The 21,209-nt window shown below is 41.0% G+C and overlaps 2 protein-coding genes, 1 long non-coding RNA gene and 1 other non-coding gene across 5 annotated transcripts in view; 3 read left to right on the top strand and 1 right to left on the bottom strand.

Moving 5' to 3' along the window:
• Positions 1-18,016, top strand: LOC125892569 (ATPase family AAA domain-containing protein 2-like). 2 transcript variants are annotated; one of them, XM_049582576.1, is made up of 30 exons: positions 1-410; positions 1,558-1,709; positions 2,144-2,199; positions 2,326-2,485; positions 4,006-4,093; positions 4,253-4,334; positions 4,637-4,813; positions 4,953-5,076; positions 5,358-5,372; positions 6,119-6,220; positions 7,858-7,966; positions 8,209-8,324; positions 8,714-8,888; positions 9,148-9,236; positions 9,680-9,839; positions 10,017-10,107; positions 10,450-10,627; positions 10,738-10,874; positions 11,001-11,127; positions 11,756-11,942; positions 13,347-13,532; positions 13,706-13,841; positions 14,351-14,547; positions 14,759-14,918; positions 15,068-15,190; positions 15,651-15,824; positions 15,919-16,665; positions 16,873-17,006; positions 17,239-17,367; positions 17,856-18,016. In XM_049582576.1, exons 1-30 carry the CDS (start codon positions 213-215, stop codon positions 17,886-17,888), a joined length of 4,542 nt encoding a protein of 1,513 aa, XP_049438533.1. In that variant the 5' UTR covers positions 1-212; the 3' UTR covers positions 17,889-18,016. The 2 variants fall into 2 exon arrangements, with proteins under 2 accessions (XP_049438533.1, XP_049438534.1); XM_049582577.1 differs by lacking the exon at positions 5,358-5,372.
• Positions 9,691-19,403, bottom strand: LOC125892572 (uncharacterized). Its single transcript, XR_007449761.1, has 4 exons — positions 19,275-19,403; positions 13,685-13,838; positions 10,005-10,079; positions 9,691-9,824 (listed from the first exon to the last, which is right to left on the bottom strand). It is a non-coding gene; the product is annotated as an uncharacterized LOC125892572 (long non-coding RNA).
• LOC125893965 (small nucleolar RNA SNORA5) lies at positions 12,779-12,912 on the top strand. The gene has a single exon (XR_007449976.1). It is a non-coding gene; the product is annotated as a small nucleolar RNA SNORA5 (small nucleolar RNA).
• Positions 18,489-21,209, top strand: part of LOC125892570 (zinc fingers and homeoboxes protein 1-like) — a 16,169-nt gene continuing 13,448 nt past the window's right edge. The window contains exon 1 of the mRNA XM_049582578.1: positions 18,489-19,618. The gene's annotated coding sequence lies outside the window, so the exon portion shown is untranslated. The remainder of the gene's footprint in view (positions 19,619-21,209) is intronic.

A 21,209-nucleotide genomic window follows, 5' to 3' on the forward strand; every position in this document is an offset into this window, starting at 1 on the left:
CGGTAGTTCTTAGGCACTTCCCTCATCACCTCCGATGACGTTTATGGCGCCAGAAATCAAGGGTTTAGTGGGGAGGTTGTGTTTGTCAGCTGGTGGACATTTACCGTTAACTGTGCTATGTTGGCGGCACCGTAAACGTTTCGCATTTTGAACCAGAATAACGGCTGGTTAACCGTCGTTTCGTGCTAGTATAAGGTCGGTTTGGAATCAAGATGGTGATACTACGCAGCAGCAGCGGTGTCGGCGCCGAGTCGGTGGCAACAACTCCGAAGAGGAGGTCGATGGAGTTGGATTCAAGCGCCGATTTTCTGTCGCTGCTTCCCGCGTCGCAGAGAAAGTCCGCCCGGCTGACCCGGTCCTCCCGGGCCCTGGATGACAGCTTCAGCAGCTCCGAAAACAACATAGTGAATGTAAGAACGTACACCCGGGGGGCTGGTTAGATACCTTGGTTGCCATTTATTTAGTGTATAAATTATCTGTGAACATAACTTTGCTGTGCTAGTTTTGCTAGCGTGCTAAGCTAACTAGCCGGCTTCTCAGTTTGTCAGCTAACGGTGCTGTCAGGCTGTCTGAATGAGCACCCGTGATCCTTTCTAACATTTTACTGAAACTCGTGTGTCTGTGGGACATTTGTTGACTCATTTGTAACGACGAGTTTTATACTCTACAGTCAAAATCGCATAGTTATTTTGCAAATTCAGTTGTAATGTTTTGTTAAGTGTGTCATGGCCATATTAAACTACTATATTGTACTAGTCCGTTGTCAGATAATTGTCCCAGATGTCAAACTTAAGTTGTCTAGCACAGTGTTGTGTTTTGGTGTTTATGTGTTTTTTCCTGGATGGTTCATTGGACAGAGGGGGTGGGGCTCTGTTCATTCATTCTTTCATTTACTCATTCATTCATTAAAAGTTATCCGAGAGACTTATCTGTTACTACATTACAGCAGTTGCATTATTTAATGTGCTTTATAGGCAGTAACCTAAATTTTCAGAGGCACTGTTTTGTAAAACTGTTGGGCAGCTCTCTGTAGGATTAACCACAGTTTTAAAACTAACTAGTCTATACATGCATTCTTGATGTGAATGTGAAGTTGTGTTGTTGTTCTAAAATTAGAGTGGACTGGTTTTACTTTTATGACCTTATTTCTAATCTATAATCATCATGGCTATTGAGACACATGACAAGTGCTTGCAGAGATAGCTGTCAGCAGCACCCATAGAGCAGACAGTGGTTTGGTGACTGAAGAACACTAAGACATTGTTAGTAATGTTGCTGTGGGAAGCAAGTCTGTATTTTTCTAGTCACAGGACAGTCACTGCCAAACAGCAGTCAGGACTTGAAAGTTGTATATTTTTTTCCATTGGGAAAAAACCCCAATTGATTTATTTTAAAGGAATAATCCACAAATATTCTACTACAGAAAATTCATTTACAGTTCAATGAATATTCCTTATTCCAGAGCTTGATTGATTTGAACCTTTGATGCAACTGAGCAGACAGTCATTCCTTTCATATGTGCTGTAAACTTATAAACTTCTATTCTGACTGTGCCAGGGACATGCTGATATGAAGCAGGAGGAGGGAAGTGGTCTCCATCACTCTACAAGGACCCGAGGAAAGAGGGAGAAACTTGAGGTCTCTTTTGCTGACATGGAACCAAAGACCAGCTCCCCTCTGAATGAAGACAACTCTGGAGGATGCCTCAGGTGATGCAGGCACACTTACTATGATATTGTTGGCATATTTTGACCAGCTACTCTCTAAGGGGTACAAGAAGTTATTGGGTTGTTGGAACTCCCATACTTTTTAAAATTCAATGCACTCAACGTACTTGAGCAAGTCTCAGTTTTTTTGACTTGGTGTGACAAAACGCGTGTCAAAAGTATTTTATTAGTTATGTAGAGCATTGAGTTGCGTTGGCTGCTAGCCACATGACCTACATTTTATACAGAGGCATTGGTAGACAACCTTAATCTCAGCAATAAATTCTCCTAATATATGTGTGCCATATCAAATTACATTGGGGATATTTAACATTTTTTGCAATATTTGTGCACATAACTATGCACATTTTAACTTAGATAATGAGAATGCACATGAGGAATTCATTTTTGATTTCAAGTATTCTTCCTCTGTTCAGGAAATCTTCCAGGCTGCAGAGAGAGGTGAAAGCATCCAGTGGGAAGCAGCAAGCAGGTACAGTTCAGTAAAGTGCCATTTCTTTACAAAGAGCACTACAGCTCCTACATAATGCACAAAGCATGTTCAGCAGCACGGTCTAAATGATAAGTAAGCTAACAAAAACCTTTTCTGTTGCCCCAGATGTTCCAGATGAGGTGGAGGGGTCATCCACTCCCAAGAGGAGCCGCTTTAATCTACGGACTCGGGAGGAGGATTGTTCAGTGCGACGTAGTTCCCGAATCACCAGATATAAACTGGATTCCCGTAACCAGTCAGTGCTCTATGACCGCCTCATCACCAAGTGAGTTCAGCAGTATTCACTCCAGCTTCTTTTGGCTCCTACCTCCCTGCTCCAGCTCAAAATAAAGCTGATTTGTCACAGTTTTGATGATCTATGTCAAACATATGGCTTGGGTGGGCAGGAATTTTACAGGCATTTACAGCGTTGTGATTATTTTTGTAAAAAAGTTACAGGTACTAATTCAAGAGATCCACTCAGAAAGCAATAAAAATCTAGTAAGCAAATTATACCACGACATCACATCACTGAATAAGTGCACTACAGATTCTGTGAAACAATGATGGGGAAAGAGCTGGACATTGAAATAACCAAGGAGGTGTGGCTGATTGCCTGGGAAACACTATTGACCTCCACTAACTCCCAGACCTGGAGAGACTTCTGCTAGAAAAACCCGATTCGCTTTTTCATTATGCCCAAACAGAAGTCTAAACACTCAGCATTGCTGCCGGATGGGTGATCATGCCCACATTTTCTCATCTTGTCCTTCTTGTCTCCGACTTTCGGGAAGGATGTAGCAATAATCGTTTCAAAAACTTTAATTCAATTCAATTTTATTTATAAAGCCCAATATCACAAATCACAATTTGCCTCACAGGGCTTAACAGGATACAACATCCCTCTGTCCTTTGGACCCTCACAGCAGATAAAGAAAAACTCCCCCAAAAAAAACCTTAACAGAGAAAAAAATGGTAGAAACCTCAGTAAGAGCAACTGAGGAGGGATCCCTCTTACAGGACGGACAGATGTGCAATAGGTGTTGCACAGAACAGACCAACATAATAAATTTACAGTATTCCAGAAAAGAAATTGAGACAGAAGCAGGGCAAACAGTAATGACGATAGCTACAATAACATTAATTAGTAATAATATTATACTAATAAAAACAGTAATTGTGGTAGCGTAATGTGGACATATATATATTAATATATGATAGTTTATGTATGTGACAATAATTATCATCAGGTTTCCGCATCAGTTCAACATTCATAACCATTTATTTTGGACATATCCCTGATGGATTGCGTAAAGATGTTACCTACCTTCTGAAGATCTTGCCTGTAGCAAGTAAAAAAAAAAGCCATTTCATCAATATTGTTAAACACTTACATCTTCTAGAACAGATGACCTACTTCATATGACTTTAAAAGAATTGACAGAAATAACGATGGGAAAAATGGTGTGTTTATTTAGCCATGAGACAGATCTCTCATAATTATTCTATGTAGCATGTGTGGTTTCTGACTTTAAACAAAATTTGCCTTGATGTTTTAAACATCCCATGACCTCATAACTATCTGTTTGTTTGTTTTTTTCTGTGTGTTCTGCTGTCTGTATTTCCAGTTTATAGTCACTTTAATGTAAAAAATGTTCATAAAAAAGTACTTAAACGCTGATGTCACCTCAAGTGGTATCTAACAAATGACATAAACAGTGGGCAGTGGGTGCAGAACTTGGGCTAATGTGTAATAAGATTAGATACTCTTTGATAAAATCTGCTCTTCCTCTGATTGTCCCACAGCACTGCTGAAGCTGTTCTCCAGAAGATGGACGATATGCAGAAGATGAGACGCAGACTGAAGAGCAGAGATAGAGACGATGAACAAGAGGTAATAACTCACACAGGAAACTGAACTTTTTAATTTCAACCTTTATGCTACTTGTGTAGTCTTAGTGTTTTTGTTGACAGGTGATTTTGCAATGTGACAATGTGTAACAAGTTTCAGAACAGTGACTTCATCAGCATTTAACCTGTTTCCTCTGAGCAGCTGGGTGTGTACACCAGAGGCAGAATGTTAAGGTCTCTGAGGACAGATGTGGAGAATAAAGACACAGAGGAGGAGAACCAAGGTAAGTAAACCACTCAAGGTACAGAGCCCGGAATGGTGTGTAAAGCATACAGGTCTGGGTCCATTTATACACCCAAGGACCTCATGTTACCACGAAAAAAGGAAAAACACCTGCATGCATGAGAGAAATTCCTTCATTTTAAGTTCTATCAGTTATCTTTATGTAACTTCATTAAAAGCAGAATTGTTTAATTTAATTGTTTTGTTTCAAGAAATAGTAATTCGGCCCTGAAACACACGGGTGCTTTTTACCTGTTACAAAAACCTAAATGAGATGGAAACCCCTTTTTTTGTAAATCACAGGAGAAGATGAGGGCGATCATGAAGAGGAGGAGGAGGAAGATGATGATGAGGAGGAGGAGGAGGAGGAGGAGGAAGACGATGATGAGGATGGGGAGGATGAGGAAGAAGAAGATAATCAGAGGCGTTATGACTTCAGACAGCGGAAAACTGTGGTTCGCTACCAGGCCCCGCAGGATGGTACTGCTTTTGTTCAACTTGACGATGTTGTTTAAATGGCAGATAATGTGCCTGAATGTGAAAGACTTGAAACAACTGAAAATTACACTCTGTCCTAAATGCAAATTTAATTTTATTTATTTGAATAATGTTTTCTTAGAACCCAGAGAGCCCAGGAAGCGCGGCATGTACTTCAAGGACCACTCGTCTCCCACCAGACGCAGGTTTAGATTCAGCTCCACGGCCCCGAGGAGCCCCTACAACAGAAGAAGAAGAACCAGCAGGTTAGTATGACGGCTAAGACACCAGCCATCGTCAGCCATTTGAAATAAAACATCTGCTATCAGGGGATCTGTTAATACCTCATGAAATACTCTTAGAACTTAGCGTAGCAGTCAGAAATAGTTTCCTGAATAATGCAGTGTCTAGAGCAGGACAACAGGATCGCCCTCTTGTGGGTCATAGCGCTGTTTCTGATAGCAGTTAGTATTTTCATTGCATGTAAAATCAATCCCAAAATTCCTCTTTTTCCTCTTTTTTCTGATTCTCTTCATCCCACCCTCAGGAGTAGTTCTGAGAGGTAAGGCCTTCATTACTTGTCTGTAGACTTTGTTGGTGTTTATTGTTAGTCGGTAGTTTGTTTTTGGAGTGCTGTCTGTCTTTGCTAGCACTATGGTTATCGGTGGGTTTGGCACATTTGGGTGACGCTATAGTCGAAGTATGAGACGATAAACCAAACATCACTGGAACCTAATTATTGTTTAGCATTGTTTGCAACAAAGAAAGACACAATTTGGAAGGCTGACTTTCTATTAGTCCGTATTTTGTGTATTTCAGTTGTTTTAATTATTGTGTTCTTGATGTATCACATTGAGCCTTTAAGGTAAATTGTGTAAGTCAGGCCCTCCCTGTGTGTTGCTCAGGCAGTGTATTAGTCAGGTGTCATGCATGATGATGTCATTTGAAGCAGCTAAGTGAGCCACCCTTGTGTTATTATTGCACATGATGCATAATCAAATACTGCCTTTTCTTCTAAATTCATGCATTGTTACTGCTGTATCAGCCATGTGTATGTATATATTAGAACTGTAATATGTACTAATTAGTGAGTGGTAATGGTGTTGTTTATGTTATTGTTTGTTTGATTTTGTATGTTTTGTTAAGGTTAGTTTTAAACACTAATTGTCTTTGCTCACCAGCATTTATTCCGTCCTTTCCCTGTGGAGTGTAACATAACAATGTGATTTTTTGTTTGTTGTGAATAAGCTGATAGTCTCAATGATATAGATATAATGAGAAATAATGCTGAATCTTTGGCCTTTGCAGAAGGAGACACGCCATCCACAGCAGTGACTCCACTTCCTCATCTTCAGACGATGAGAAATTCCAGAGACGGAGAAGTAAGAACAGGAGCAGGTCAGTCAACAGGTGAGAACGTCAGCAGCTGTCACACAATACAGATAGATAACAGCAGTGTTCCTCAGCACATGGGTGCAGCACAAAGGTGAGTGACAGAAGGATAACGACTAACTATAATAATGATAATAATTCCAGTAGGTCAACTAAAAAAGTTTACTGTCACTATTTCATTAATGTATTTCCTAATTAGTGTAAAGATAGGAGGCATGGTTAATGTGCTTTATTACCCTTGTGATCTCTTGGGAGGCTTAGTAATAACATTTTACATGTTTCCTCTACCCATCCATCATCATCATAATTTACAAGGGTGGGAATTGCCAGAGGACCCACGATGCGATATTATCAGGATACTTAGGTCACAATACGATATTATTATTATAAAGCACACAGCCTGACCAACACCATCATAAAACCTGTCAGAAATGCTGCATACACCTGACAAACTTAACACTTTGCAGATTTAACACTCTCTGCGAGGCAAACACTTCACATGCAAGTATTCTGCTAACTGAATGGCAATGGCTTTATTAGGAGCGTTGTCTGTTACAACCACAATCTCCCATTCTTGTGCTGCATTTTGCAGGAGGTCCGCAATGTTTTCTTCAATATGACTTTCATGTGCTGCCTTAGTTTGGAGAACGTGACACAGCATTCACCAGTTCTCTAATGATAATGTCTCATTATAGTCACATAGGAATCTGCTGACCTTGAAGCCCAGGCCCACAAGTTAATGCCACTCCTCCTGCTGTACTCAAAGATTCCTCAACTTTATGCTTCACCTCTCTGTAGAGTTTGAGTACGGCTGTGTCGGTGGAAAAACATCAGGATGGAATCACGTACCTGAATTCCAGGGTTTTTAGCATGTAACAAAAAGCCTTTGTTTTCATCAATGCTGTATGAACACAGGTTTTTGCACATGAAGTAGGTGATGGTCTGTGTTACTTTCTTAGCTCTCTCAGAGTTGGATGGTGGTTTTGTCAAGCTAAGTGTGTCCATTGTGGGTTGATTTTTTTTCAGTGGAGCAGGTTCAGTGGGTTTTTTTCGGATGATAGAGTGAGGTGAGCCCTCATGTATGTAGTATTCCCAGAGTATTTTATTCTCATATGGCACTGCTTGCAAATCATTGTCATATCCAAGTCCTCCTTTCCCTCATGTTAAAAATCCAAAATAAGTCCAGACGCTTGATTTAAACCCCACTGGCGCTTTTCTGATTTTTCTCCGGTGCCTCCATCTTTGTTTTGATGAATTTCCTGCCAAATGCTGATGACTGAGACCTCTGCTGACCTCACCAGGAAAAAAAAGACATCAGCACCATCTAGTGGACCGAAAAAGCAATTGATTTTATTATTCTAGTACCAGAAGTTGTATTAAAATGTGTATTTGCAAGAATCAATAATGTGTATAATAAAAGATTGATACTTGGCATCCGTGTATCGATACAATATTGCCACACACACTATGCTGTATCAACTTTTCCCCCCACCCCTTATAAGTTATATGGGTGAAGTAAGACCAGTAATTTAATGTGTTTTAATACAGTGTAATTTTTATTTTTAAAAAAAATTTCTATCTATAAAATCCACAATATTTTAGCAAAGCAAAACAGACAGAAAAATAATCTAAAAGTTTCTTGTTTTAATCTGCAGATGTCTGCCTATGAACTTGGTGAAAGAAGACCTGCTAGGGATCCACAAGGACAGGATGAAGATTGGAGCCAGCCTTGCTGACGTGGACCCTATGCAAATTGACAGGACGGTAAGCTGCATCCAAATATGGACTGATGCAAACACAGTAGTCAGAAGTAGTCTGATAAATAAGGTGTTGACATGATGACAAATATTACTGTATTGACCTAAATGTAGCACTTTAGGGTGCTTCTTCAAAAATAAAATAATAAGGTTAGCAGATAGGCCATATTTTGCATCCACATTCCAACAGGATAATTACTGAGAAGACCAAAAGCAAACAATTTAAACAAAATACTATTTGTCTTCCAGGTGCGTTTTGAAAGCATTGGAGGTTTGAGCAGACACATCTCAGATCTCAAGGAGATGGTGGTCTTCCCTCTCCTCTACCCAGAAGTCTTTGAGAGGTTCAAAATACAACCTCCAAGGTAAACAATGGGTGTTTGTTGAGATGATAACATGTGAAAATGTAGTTTAGCGTTCATATTTCATTGTGACTTAAAATGTAATTCACTGCAAGTGCTACAAAAGGGACAGACTCATGCTTTCCCTTTATATCTTGTCAAAGAAGTCGTATACTTAAGATCCCAAGTTCTGTAATATAGGAGAGAGCTTTGTTACCATTGGATTGGATTGAATTGTTTTTGGTCATTAGTGTATAACCCTTTCTCTGTCTTACATGGTTTCTTTCTTTTATCTCTTTGTCCCTTCAGTCTCTTCTCTACCACTACCTCAGACTTTACTTTTATTTTAGTGGCGGTTGAACTCCAGTAAAATCCCCAATTTTGTTCTCTGTCATATTGTCTCTTATCTTTAGGGGCTGTCTGTTTTACGGCCCTCCAGGCACAGGGAAAACCCTCGTAGCCAGAGCACTAGCCAACGAGTGCAGTCAGGGTGAAAGAAAGGTGTCTTTCTTTATGAGGAAAGGAGCTGACTGCCTCAGTAAGTGGGTGGGAGAATCTGAGAGACAACTACGACTGCTTTTTGACCAGGTAAACCAAACTCCTCATCAACGTACAACATGCTTTTGGGGATGGATGGAGACTGTCAGATTTATTTTTTTCTGCTATTGTTGCAAGTGTGATTGACTTCTGTTGTCAACAAAAAAGAAACCTGTCAACAAAGAATATCAGAAAACATTTATTGTAACACATTAACTTGTAGATAATTAAAGCCCTGCACGGTGTCAAGTGTCAGTTCTGAAGATAATGTTATCAGCAACTAGCTTAATTCTTATTGAATTGTTCTCAGGCATACCAAATGCGTCCTTCCATCATTTTCTTCGATGAGATTGACGGTTTGGCTCCAGTCAGGTCCAGCCGTCAGGACCAGATCCACAGGTGAGCAGCACCCCTGTTCTTATGTTGTACGGCACACGTGGGGTGATTGTACTGAGATTAATGTGCATAATGAGCAGAGTGGAACAATGGAAATTTATAGCAGATTGTGCGGTGGGTTGCCAGATATGGCTGCTAGATTTCTCAGAAAATAAATAAACATAAATAAATTAATTCATCTTAATCAGCATTTAGCTTTGACGTCACAAGCCGAGTTCATGCTTCATATGAGAACAAGTTGCCATCAGACTACTGAGGTGATTGGTGGCCGATGAGAAAAAAGAGCTTGTAGGTGTTGCATGTATCAGGAAAGGAAAGCCCTTGATTTGCAGTAAATAAATAATAAATAAATAATTCCACTCAGTTTACTGCAGTTATATCATCTTTATTGTTGGGAGATAGCGTTGACCAGGTAGAAAACGTATTCTTTTTTTCTGTCTCTGTAGTTCCATTGTGTCGACCCTGTTGGCTCTTATGGACGGATTAGACAGTAGAGGAGAGGTTGTTGTGATCGGAGCTACAAACAGACTGGACTCCATCGACCCAGCTCTGAGAAGACCAGGGCGCTTCGACAGAGAGTTTCTCTTCGGCCTGCCAGACAGAGAGGTGAGAAACTGTAGAGGTCCTTTAATGCTTAGCAGAGATTTAAAAAAAATAAATAAATAAAAAATAAAGACAGAACATAGAAATGTGAAATGAGTTTAGGTTAAAACAGTAGAAGCCCTTTAGCTCGCATATATTTGACCTGAATTTGAAATGCTGTGATCTTACTTTGTATGGCAGGCAAGAAAGGACATTCTGAAGATCCACACAAGACTTTGGTCTCCGCCACTGTCCGACACTTTTCTGGAGGAATTGGCAGATAAATGTGTTGGTATGTTTGCATATGATGGAGAAACAGTGGTCCAACAACTTGTACAGTGCAAATCTTACTAAACTTCCCCAGGACAAATAACAATTACAGTAGATTAAAATGGTCAATACTGTTAGACTTGATTTGAACATTAGAGAAAGAGATTTCTATTCAGGAAGTGCAACATCTACTGGAAATGATACTGGTATAAGCCCAGGACAAAACCAATATCTCAGAACTAAAACTATTCTTTATCTCCATTCAGATCATTTGCACAGGAGAAACACTGGCACAAGTACTTGCACACCTACAACTACAGATTGAACACCGATAGTCTACAATCTGTCTCTTTTTGTTTGCCAGGTTATTGTGGAGCAGACATCAAGGCAGTGTGTTCAGAGGCTGCCTTGTGTGCGCTGCGGCGTCGCTACCCACAAATCTACTCCTCATCACAGAAACTTGTGCTTGATGTCAACTCCATCGCTATCACAAACAAAGACTTTATGTCTGCCATGTCCAAGATGGTTCCTGCTGCCCAGAGGTAACCAACCTGTATATTAGTAGAAGAGTGTAAACATCATTTTTACGTTTTCAGTGGTTCTTGCATATGGTTGGTTCTGTTGTAAGTATGACGCTTATTGTGATTCTTAGGGCAATAGTGTCACCAGCAAAGGCCCTGATACCTGCCATTCGTCCTCTGCTGAGCTCCACCTTGCAGAACATCCTCCACACTGTCAGCAGACTGTTCCCACACGCTGAGCAGGGCTTAAAGAGGAAGAGAGAACTAGGTGTGGTCTTGTTTCCAAAGAATTACCGAAGAGAACACACCTAGAGTGATTGTTCATTTGCCAACCGCTTAGGGCATCAGGAATAACTGCTGCACTGTGGGTTTGTGCATGTGTGTCTATTTTCAGATGCAGCCTGTGGCGTGTTTGAGGATGATCTGATGTTCAGTGAGGATGAGGACTCAGAAGTCAGTGGACAGACCTCTCACTCCCAGCTCAGAATACCTGCTGTTACGGGACTCCTCAACCTCAACAGGTTGGTTCGCCATTATTCAGGAAGGAATGTTAAGCAGGGGTTCATTTGTCTCCTCATTCTTTCAGACTATGACTGCCTTTATAAATAATCATTTCTATGATGATGATATGCCTTAAGGCCCAGACACACCAAACTGATTTCAGCGAACTAGCAGTAACAAAGGCCTCCTGCTGCGTCGCCTGATGTCACTGCGTCTCTGCCCAAAAAAGTTGCACATGAACACACCGCAAAGACTGCAGCTGATGGTCAACCAGCACATACGTGTGTGAGAGAAAATAACTCTCCATATCAGCAGACAAGCGGTAGTCTGTAATCCTCAATCAAAAAGGGAAACCGAAAGACAGTCTTGACACTAGTTAGCACATTAACAACACAATCCAGTGTTAAAAGAACAGAGCATATTTACCATGTGACAGTGAACTTTGTTTTTGTTTTTTTGTTTTTTTTTTCCTCGTGCACTGAGCTGAACTGACAATCACATTGATTTCATTCACTGACGGGCTCCACTGTCACCGATGCTGATTCAACAAACTGACCCAAATCCTTCTGAAGATCTTTTAGGCGAATTAATGAGTCCTTTTCTACAGCTTTATCCAACTGAGTATATCTGTCATCTGTCGGCTTGTAGGAGTGTGCTGAGCCACCCGACCTCCTACCGTCCCAGGCTGCTGTTGGAGGGCAGACCAGGCTCAGGTCAGAGCTCCCACTTGGCTCCTGCCGTCCTCCACGCTCTGGAGAAATTCACTGTGTACACACTGGACATGGCTGTGCTGTTTGGAGCCAGCGCAACTGCACCAGAAGAGACTTGTGCTCAGGTAAATGAGCTACTGGCATGCAAAATAAAACAGTAACTTAATATTTATGTACATGTTTAGTAACATTTGACAATTCATAAGAGGTCTTTGGGTTGGGCCTTTTACATTTCAACAGACTGAGGTAGACTAGAGCAGTGGTTCTCAACATGGGTCTGGGGACCCCCAGGCATCCTTGAGGGAGTTCCAGGGGATCCCTAGAAGACTTGGGAATATATATTTTTTTCTTACTTATATTTTAAGTCACAATGGGAGTGAAGTGAGTAACGCCAGGGCCACACTGCCCGCGGAAGCGCAGTGCACCAAAATTCTCGCGCGCGCCGGAGCACCTCCGTTCACATCAGACGCGCATTTCTCCACGCCGTCGAAAAGTGATTCTGCTCCCAGCTCTTGTTTTTCACTGCCTGGCTTGTCAGATTCGCTCGTGGCTTGCGCAGAAAATAGACCAGACGCCGAACTGATCGCTGCAAATCGTGAGCCTGCCGCGGAGCTTCCTGGTGCGGCGCGGCCAGTGTGGACGACACAGTCGGTTAACAGGGGCGCCGAAAGGAAACTGCCTTCTCTTCTCGGCGCTTCGAGGCTATTCGCGGCGCTTCCGCGGGCGGTGTGGCCCTAGCGTAAGAGTCATAAGAGTGACCATTCTGATCATAGGTTTTACTGCTGCTGCAGCTATTTCCTCAACTGTAGTTAACAACTATAAAATCACCAAAATCTTTACAGACTAGAGTCCCTGAAGTGACATCTCATAAAATGGAGTCCATGACCTAATGTTTATTAGTTTAGGGGTCCTTGACACGAAAAGTTTTGAGAGCCACTGGACTACAGGTAGTCTTTACTCTTGCAGCCTTGTCAAATTCAGTGAGTCTTTTTCAGTGGACTTCACTGGCCAAAATGGCTGCCACAGTGAATGTAGTTCATGGGCCCCACTCCTTACATCGTGGGTAGTGGGGATAAATATGTACTACAGACAAATAGTCAGTGAAAGAGCCATGATGATGATGGCAGTGAATGAGCCATCAGGTTACTAAAAGGGATGTCTGGAAGTTGCTTATTAATTATCACCAGCAGTCAAAAAAACCACAAAGTATAAGATTTACAGTTACATTAAATTGAGAAAAGAAAAAAAATGTGTTGGGTTTTTTCTCCCATTTTTATTTTGCTTAAAATGACAAGTCATTCATTTTTAAAGTGGTTGTTCAAACTAATTGACTGTTTCTTCCACCATTGGTTTAATGCCACTGTACATCTTCTCTCTACTCTTTAATGTCCTCATCATGCCTTTGATTTATGCATTTAGCCTTTATTGGCTCATCATATTGTCCCCCATCTTATGTATCTGTAAGTTTACATTCAGTTTTTTAAATATCCATTTCATATATTAATGCTTCTATGTCATATGTTCTGTAGATCTTTGTTGAAGCAAAGCGGACCTCTCCCAGTATCCTGTACATCCCTCACATTGGACAGTGGTGGGAAACAGTGGGTCCGGCCTTAAGAGCCACCTTCCTCAGCCTGCTCAGCTCCATCCCTGCCTTTGCTCCTATACTGCTTCTGGCTACGTGCAACCTGCACTATGACCAACTCAGTGTGGAGGTATGGGAAGCAGAGTGACACCCTGTTGACTTAGAGTGGTGATACATGAGGGTACAGCATTTAAGAAAATAGTTGTGGAGTAAAATAAGATGGGTATATGTAAAAGAATGCTCTCTGACAGACAAAATACTCATCATCAAGTCTTCTCTCACCTCTCGCTTTTCATGTCTCAGGTGCAGGAATTGTTTCGGATGGAGTACGGAGAGGTTTTCCACATCAAGGTCCCCACCAGCAGAGAAAGAAGAAACTTCTTTGAGGATCTAATCCTCAATCAGGCTGCCAAGGCCCCTGCCTCAAAAAGGAAAGCTGGTGAGAAATAGATGAGTGTGGTTATAATATACAAATGTAAGTGAGCTTTGTGTGATCCGTAGATAAAGTGGGCTTTAGTCCCCCTTAAACCAGGGGCTAGCATAGCATTGTTCAGGATTCATTTTTGTTCATAGGCAGAAAAAAGTATGCTGTGATTCTTAACGCTTTTTTTATAACCTTTAAACAGGTAAGGTAATTTAGAGCAAGCTCTCTTTTACAAGGATGCCCTGATTACAGCACATATAAAACAATAGAAGCACACGAAAATTACAGTATACGTTGACAACTTATGCAACAAACAGAAGGTCAAGGACATCAATGTAAGTGACAACATCAGTTCAGAGACAGATGTATTCACACTGCTCTGTCAGTCAAAAGAGATTTAAATTGAATTAAAGGGATTAGGTTGTCTAATTGCACAAGCTTCTGCAGCTTGTTTAACTTGTGTTAACTTGATGTAAATTCATTTCTCACTTTGTATGCATCTATCAACATTCCACTTTCTTCAGTGCTAAATACATTGGAGGTGCTTCCTGTCGCCCCTCCACCTCCGCCACGTCAGCTGACGGTGGAGGAGATCCAACGATTGGAGGAGCAGGAAGAAGATACACTCAGGGAGCTCCGCCTGTTTCTGCGTGATGTCACCAACCGCCTGTCCCAAGATAAACGCTTTAAGGCTTTTACAAAGCCTGTGGATTTAGAGGAGGTAGCTGTTCCATTATTTTGTCTCATCTCATATTCCCTAATAAAGCCTTCCTTGAAGCTGAGTCACTGTTGACTTAACTGAGAAAAATGTCTGCACTCCAACAGGTCTGTTGTTGTACTGTCCTCCATTATCCATCATTTTATCCAGTTTCAGTTTGGTCCCTTTCCCCCAACGTCGTAATCATGGCAGCCTCTTTATCGTTGTGTTTTAGGTGCCAGATTATGCCGAGGTGATCAAGAAACCCATGGACTTATCAACAGTTCTCTCTAAGATCGACCTCCATCAGTATGGGACGGTCAAAGAGTTCCTCCAAGACGTGGATCTCATCTGGCAGAATGCTCTCGAATACAACCCAGACAGGGACCCCTCAGGTAACACACAGTGATCAGCAAAAAACATACTCACCATCCTCACAGAGAACATATACAGTTATAATACTGGCAGGATTAGTGTACTGCAACTGTTTGAGCAGAAAAGTTGCATTTTTGCTCATTTGACAGTGTGAGTATATATCCTCCAGACCGCCAGATCCGCCACAGAGCATGTGCACTGAAGGACACCGTCCATGCTATCATCAGAGATGAACTGGATGAAGATTTTGAGAAGATGTGTGTGGAGATCAAAGTCTCGCGCAGCACAAGAGGTAACGGCTATGTGTATTTGTGTATACGTACACATAGTTAGTAGGCAAGCATCACATAATTGACATTGTCACAGCCAAAGAGAATACACAGACACTCTGTGTGAGCTCAGTTGTAAAATAAAAACCAGTACAGATAATTTTAGTTTCCCAAGGGCAGACTTGGCTCAGTGACTATTATGTAGGGGCTAATTTTGAAAACTTTTATATAGTAGGCTATTCTGCACACGCTTCTGCTTTTAATTTGTTACTACTATATTCAGTTTCAGTTCTCCTACTCGCCCAATTTATTTAAAACATTCACCTTCTCACAGAAATTACTTGAGCTTGAGCATTTATTCACCTATTTATCCTTTGTACTGTTTCATTCACCTAAACCAGACCATCTGTTTAATGATTCACAAGGGTGTAGAATGACCAAAAGCACTGTGCTTTCTTTTTTTTTTTTTTTGAACTACCTCAGATTGCTCCAATGCCCGGTTTGCTCCCTCTTTCTACCACGTTCTTCCCAAACAGTCCAAATCTCCTGCTGAGGCCAAAATCACTGACATGACCCCTCACAGAGAGCTGGCTGGACCCACCGCTGCAGTCACTCCCAGTACAAGTGCCTCTGCTGTTACAACACCTAAAAACACAGGTAAAAACTACTACTGTAGATAACAAAAAATGAAATGATTTACTTAAAAAAAAAAAAAAAAAATCATCACAAAAAAAATCTTTTGTTCCTTCAGCCCAAAAGAAGAAAAGGCGGAAGAGTCGCTGGTCTAATGGCTTATATACAAAGAAGAGGCCTTCCTGCTCTCCTCACACGTCCAGAGATGATGCACACTTGGGGTCTGATGAGGAAGAGGATGATGGGGACGATGAGGAGGAGGTTGAGAGGGGAGGAGGAGCAGAGTGTGATGAGGGGACTGGAGGAGAGGAGGATCAGATGATGGTTGATGTGGAGTCAGTGGCTGCACCAACTCAGGAAGGTAGTTTTGGGCCTACTGCAATGGAGCAGGTGTGTCAGGAGGGAGGAGAGGAGAGGAGTGAAGCTGCTGAAGATAAAGTCCTCTTACGTGAAATGGGGAATCCAGAAAATGATGAGACACAGAACGATAATGAGAAGGTGGATAAAGCTGTCACAGATCAACCAGGACAGTCAGAGGAAAATGGAGTGTTGACAAAGGCAGAAAATGAGAACAGTGAAACCACTTCAGTGAACACTACCAAGGACGGCCACGCTGAGTCAGAAGGCAATACCCAGGGGCAGTCCAGCACAGAAGAGAGGGGTGAAACTAATAGTCAAAAGCTGACAGAAACTGAGACTGAGAAATGTCAAACTGTAATTCAGGCAGATGAAAGGAACAACGAGGTAGTTACTGTAGAGGAGGTAGAGCAGAACAGCCCTGCTGAACCAATGGAGGTGGAAGCAACAGATACCTCAACCACGGACGCCTCTGCTGCTGTCCGAGGGGAGGAGGACGCAGGCCCAGGTTTGATATTAACACTGTCTTACACTTAAAGCTTGGCTCATTAATTTGAGCTGTAAAGATATTAAAAGATGCATACATTCAATCCCCTAAAGCAAAAGAAAATTAATGTAGTGTTCTGGAGATAGCAAGACATAATCCCAATGTTATCAGCAGACTGTCATCTGTTACAGTTGTCTAAACACTTGTACGTATTGTCTTGTGCCTTAGAGCGCAGTGTGAGGCGCATAACTCGGGCACTAAAGAATGCTGTGCTACAGCAGCAGATGGTCGATGTTGACAAAGCTCTGCAGATCCTGGACCAGGAAACTCCTGCTCTGGTGGTGAACAGAGACAAATTAAAGGTGCGTGGGATATTGTGGGTGTCTGGCTTATTCTCAGTCTTTTTATAGTCACTGGTTATATGGGTGTTCTGCATGTTGACTACTCATAGGAGCCCTTATAAACAGATGACAAGGTTAGTTTATGTCATCTTTCCTTCATCCTGTACTCTTGGGCTTTAAGGCTTTAACGCAACAGGAAAAATGTAATCTGCATATCATTCCTCTCTTTTGTGTTTTCTGCTTAATTCTTCAGGAGCTGTTGGAGAGAGCAGTGACCAAGACTGAAGGCTACGAGGTCTACAAGCTGGAGAAACTCTATGCCCTGCTCTGCCAGAGTATCTACAGACACAGACGAGACTACAACAAAACTTCACTAATACAGGTCAGTATTTGACTGCACTCAGCCACAGACTGGCCGTTGAGAAATTTGGGAGTTTCCCTGGTGGCGAATTGGCGAATCCGAAGATAGTGAAGGAGTGGCATGTCTTATTCTGACTCTGATTAGCTTACTCTGACATTCTTACCCTAATCAATCCCAGTCCTCTTGCCAAAACCCAACCAATCCATCCAACAACGGTAATCAGTACTAGCCAATTAAAGGGAGCACGGGGTGGGTCATTCCTTCTCCATCCATTCACAGATTTGCCTTTCCTGTTATGACATATCAAAATGTCTGTTGGAGAGGAGGCTTTTGATATTCCAGTTTTCTCATGTTTTATTATTGCAGTGTTATGAGAGGTGTGAAATCTAGTGGTGATTACTTGTAGCCTTAACAGAATATTACAGTACATACAGTAGATGGTTACATTTGCCTGAAGTACTTTAATGTTTCTAATCTGTTGCTGTTTCCTGCTGTTTTCATTTGATTAGGAGTTGGAGCAAGAGATTGAAGACTTCTGTTGACTTTCCTACTGGAAGAATATGATTTTTTTTAATAATCATACTCATCCTCTCAGCTATGTAAATACACTTTGGTGCTATTTTCATAGAAATCTACAGGCACCTTTATTTGTGCATTAGCTAAAACTTTGTATTACATCTTTTGTTTATATTTAAATAAACAAGTTTCCTGTAAATGTTGTGTGCCTCCTTGTGTGCTCATCACGTGGTGTGACCTTTAATGGCAAACCCTGATTCATTCGGCCAACACAGTGTTAAGGGGACTTGTCACTTGAATCAACTTGTTTTGTGTCCTCAGCCCATGTTACAAACTGTTACCTGGTATTTACCTGGTATGTGGAGGGTCTAACAAAAGAAGCTATGAAGTTGCATTATGGGAAGTGTAGGATTCAGGGATTTTGGAGTCTCACCAATGTAAGACGCATTTAAAGACAAATCTCAGCATCTACTGCATCATTTTGACCATTTTCTTTGAATCTGTCTTTGACAGCCCCCCGGCTTTATGGAAGTGCAATATTGAATTGTTCCAAATCGTAGTGGAAAAGGCATTTTATCTGTAATGGTTACTCAAAAAAAAGAAAAACACAATTGTGCAGTGGTGTGTAAACCCCCGTGTTCTTCCGGGTATACGCTGCGGTTTCTATTCTGACGTTCATTTTCTGTATTTTGGATAAAGCAGTTATATTTCTACTCCCACGGAGTAGTTTAACTTACACCCAGCTCATTTTTCTTTTTGTTTACCGCCTGTGGTCATTTTTAACCAATGATAAGTATAACTTTTACTAAGACATTATTTACCTACACACTCAGCTGGCTATTACCGTATTTTATTTACGCACAGGTAACGTTGGTATTAATATGTAATATGGCGCTAACAAAGCATCATGAACAAGATGCAAAGCGCCTCACAGTGTAGCCAAGTTAAAAATAAGTGGGTGTAGTTGAAATAATGAGCAGTGAAGTCTAAACTGCACAACAAGACGAGATCCAGTGTTCAGAGAGGAGACTTTGCAATGTCAGTGTTGTCCTCAAGTAGCTTCTCTTCTGCTGCCCTGACAGGTCATGTAAGGACAGGTTGGCAGACAGCCGGGTTTGGAAACGGATGAATTCACGGCCCGTTTGAAACGTTTTTCAGTACCACTTTTTTCCTGGACAGCGCATAACTCAAACCACATCATAAGTCTTATATTTTAGTGGTAGAATATCGTATATTTTTGCTAATTTTCCGAAGATCACTGACCGCCGAGAGTCGCTGAGGAATGACGTCAGCACGTATCAGTGAATGATGACGCCGTTTGATCATTAAAAAAAATCAGCCGTTAAAAAATATCAGAGAATTAGGTCAGCACATTAACACAGCACCAACGGCCATACAATGAGTGTAATTACCGTGTTTTAGATTATATAAGTTAGCCACAAAGGCGCGACCCGGGCATTAATAACCTGCTCCGACGAGGAGAGAGATGTCCGGCGTTTCCAGCATCTGCAGACGGGAGCCGTAGCCGTTAGACCGGTCCGTCTGTCTGTCTGCCTGGTTTTGGAGACCCGCAAGCCCAAATAACGTGAACGCTAGCTGCCGTAGTCCCGGCCAGGCTGGGGCTGAATGGTTAGCCGGGGAAAGGAGACACATCACCGGACAGAACCAGAAGGCTGCTCTGCTGAGACCCAGGAAATTACTCGTCGCCTCGTCTCGACAGCCTGGTAGCAACACAGTGCACATTTCAGTAGTTCCAGTAAGTTTACCGCCAGACATGATCAATAATAATGACTGCCCCGGCTAACACCGGCTAGGTGGCCCTCCTCATATACATGCTACGTGCTGTAGAGCTAAGTTACATGTCCTGTTATGTTAATTTATTGCTTTGACGTTACTTTAAGGAATTAGCTAGCTCACACCTCGAAATTGTTAGTGATGTGCTAACTGTTAATGCAAATAATCTCATGGTGGCAGTGCAGAATAGCATGCTGCACACAGTAACGTTATTGTTAACACTATGCAATCTATTCAACCGACTCATCCAGCAATAATAAATCATGAACCCCAGGCATGTTGTTGTGTTGTCTTACAAGTGGGCATTATATTATACATTTGCAACACCTCTATCACAGTGAGTGACTTAGTCGTAATTAAGGCGGCAATCATCAAGTGAAATTATGATTAATATTAGTCATATCCTGGTGTTGCTTAAAATATTTTGGTGATACAATATGAGCCCTGCTACTGTTGGAAGACCAAAAAATTGACTTAAGCTGGATTTACCCTATGATACACTTCATCATATTGTAAATTAAATAGAATAAGACACTAATAATGAAGATGTGGGTGTGAGTTCAGTTCTATAGTTGTCTTTCATGTGGCTTCATATTGTGTCAGAATTTTATAAATCTCAGTTGTCTGAATTAATAGCTTCAAATAGGGCTGCAACCCATGATTAGTTCTTCATTTATAAATAATGTTGAATAAAATGTAAAAATAATTTTAAAATGCCCATCACAGTTTCACAAATCTTCCAGTTGCTTGTTTTGTCTGAGCAACAGATCAAAGATATTCAGTTATATTCAAAGGAACAATATAAAAAAAAAAAACAAAAACAGAAAAATCAGTGCATGACAGGAAAAAATCTTATTGCAAAATGATCGACTTGCTTATTGATTGCAGGTCGTAGCATTGCCCATTAATGTGAACATGTCTTGCAGCTTTTTTGTATTTTTTTTTTTTTTACTATTTCTGATAAAAGCAAATCTCATATAAAACTGCAATTGTTCAATCTGTTACATCATGCTATTAGTCATCATACTAAATTAAGTGCAACAACGTGTTTCCTCCCCGTGGGCAGTTTTCACCTGTGTATTTACACATAGTTTACTTATGAAGTATCATGTTTTTAGTCGACAAAGAAAATATTTTGTTGAGTTTTAGGTTTGTTCTCTATGACTGAAAATGTGCACTTATATTGAATTCCAGAAATAATTGCATACATGTGCATACAGTATGTATTGTTATTTTACTACACCAAGGTTGTAAGTAGGGATGCAACTAACTACTTATAAATCTATTGGTTGTTTTGTGAAATAATTATTGAGTCTCATTCAAGTCAAAACTAATGGGAACTGTATTGTCATAAAGCATGAGGGCTTAAAATTATTTCATTTGTTTAAATAGGTCATAATTCCCCACCAAAAAGACAAACCACTTCTCACAAGTTATTTTATTGACTTATAAAATTGAAGAAGCTGTGTAAGGCCAATTGTCAAAGAAGTATTTGGTATAAAACATCCAACAGTTAAATCTTTTTATGACAAATCACTAATGACATTTTCATA

Source organism: Epinephelus fuscoguttatus, linkage group LG8 (genome assembly GCF_011397635.1).
Source record: "Epinephelus fuscoguttatus linkage group LG8, E.fuscoguttatus.final_Chr_v1".
In the NCBI taxonomy this organism is placed as follows: Eukaryota; Metazoa; Chordata; class Actinopteri; order Perciformes; family Serranidae; genus Epinephelus; species Epinephelus fuscoguttatus.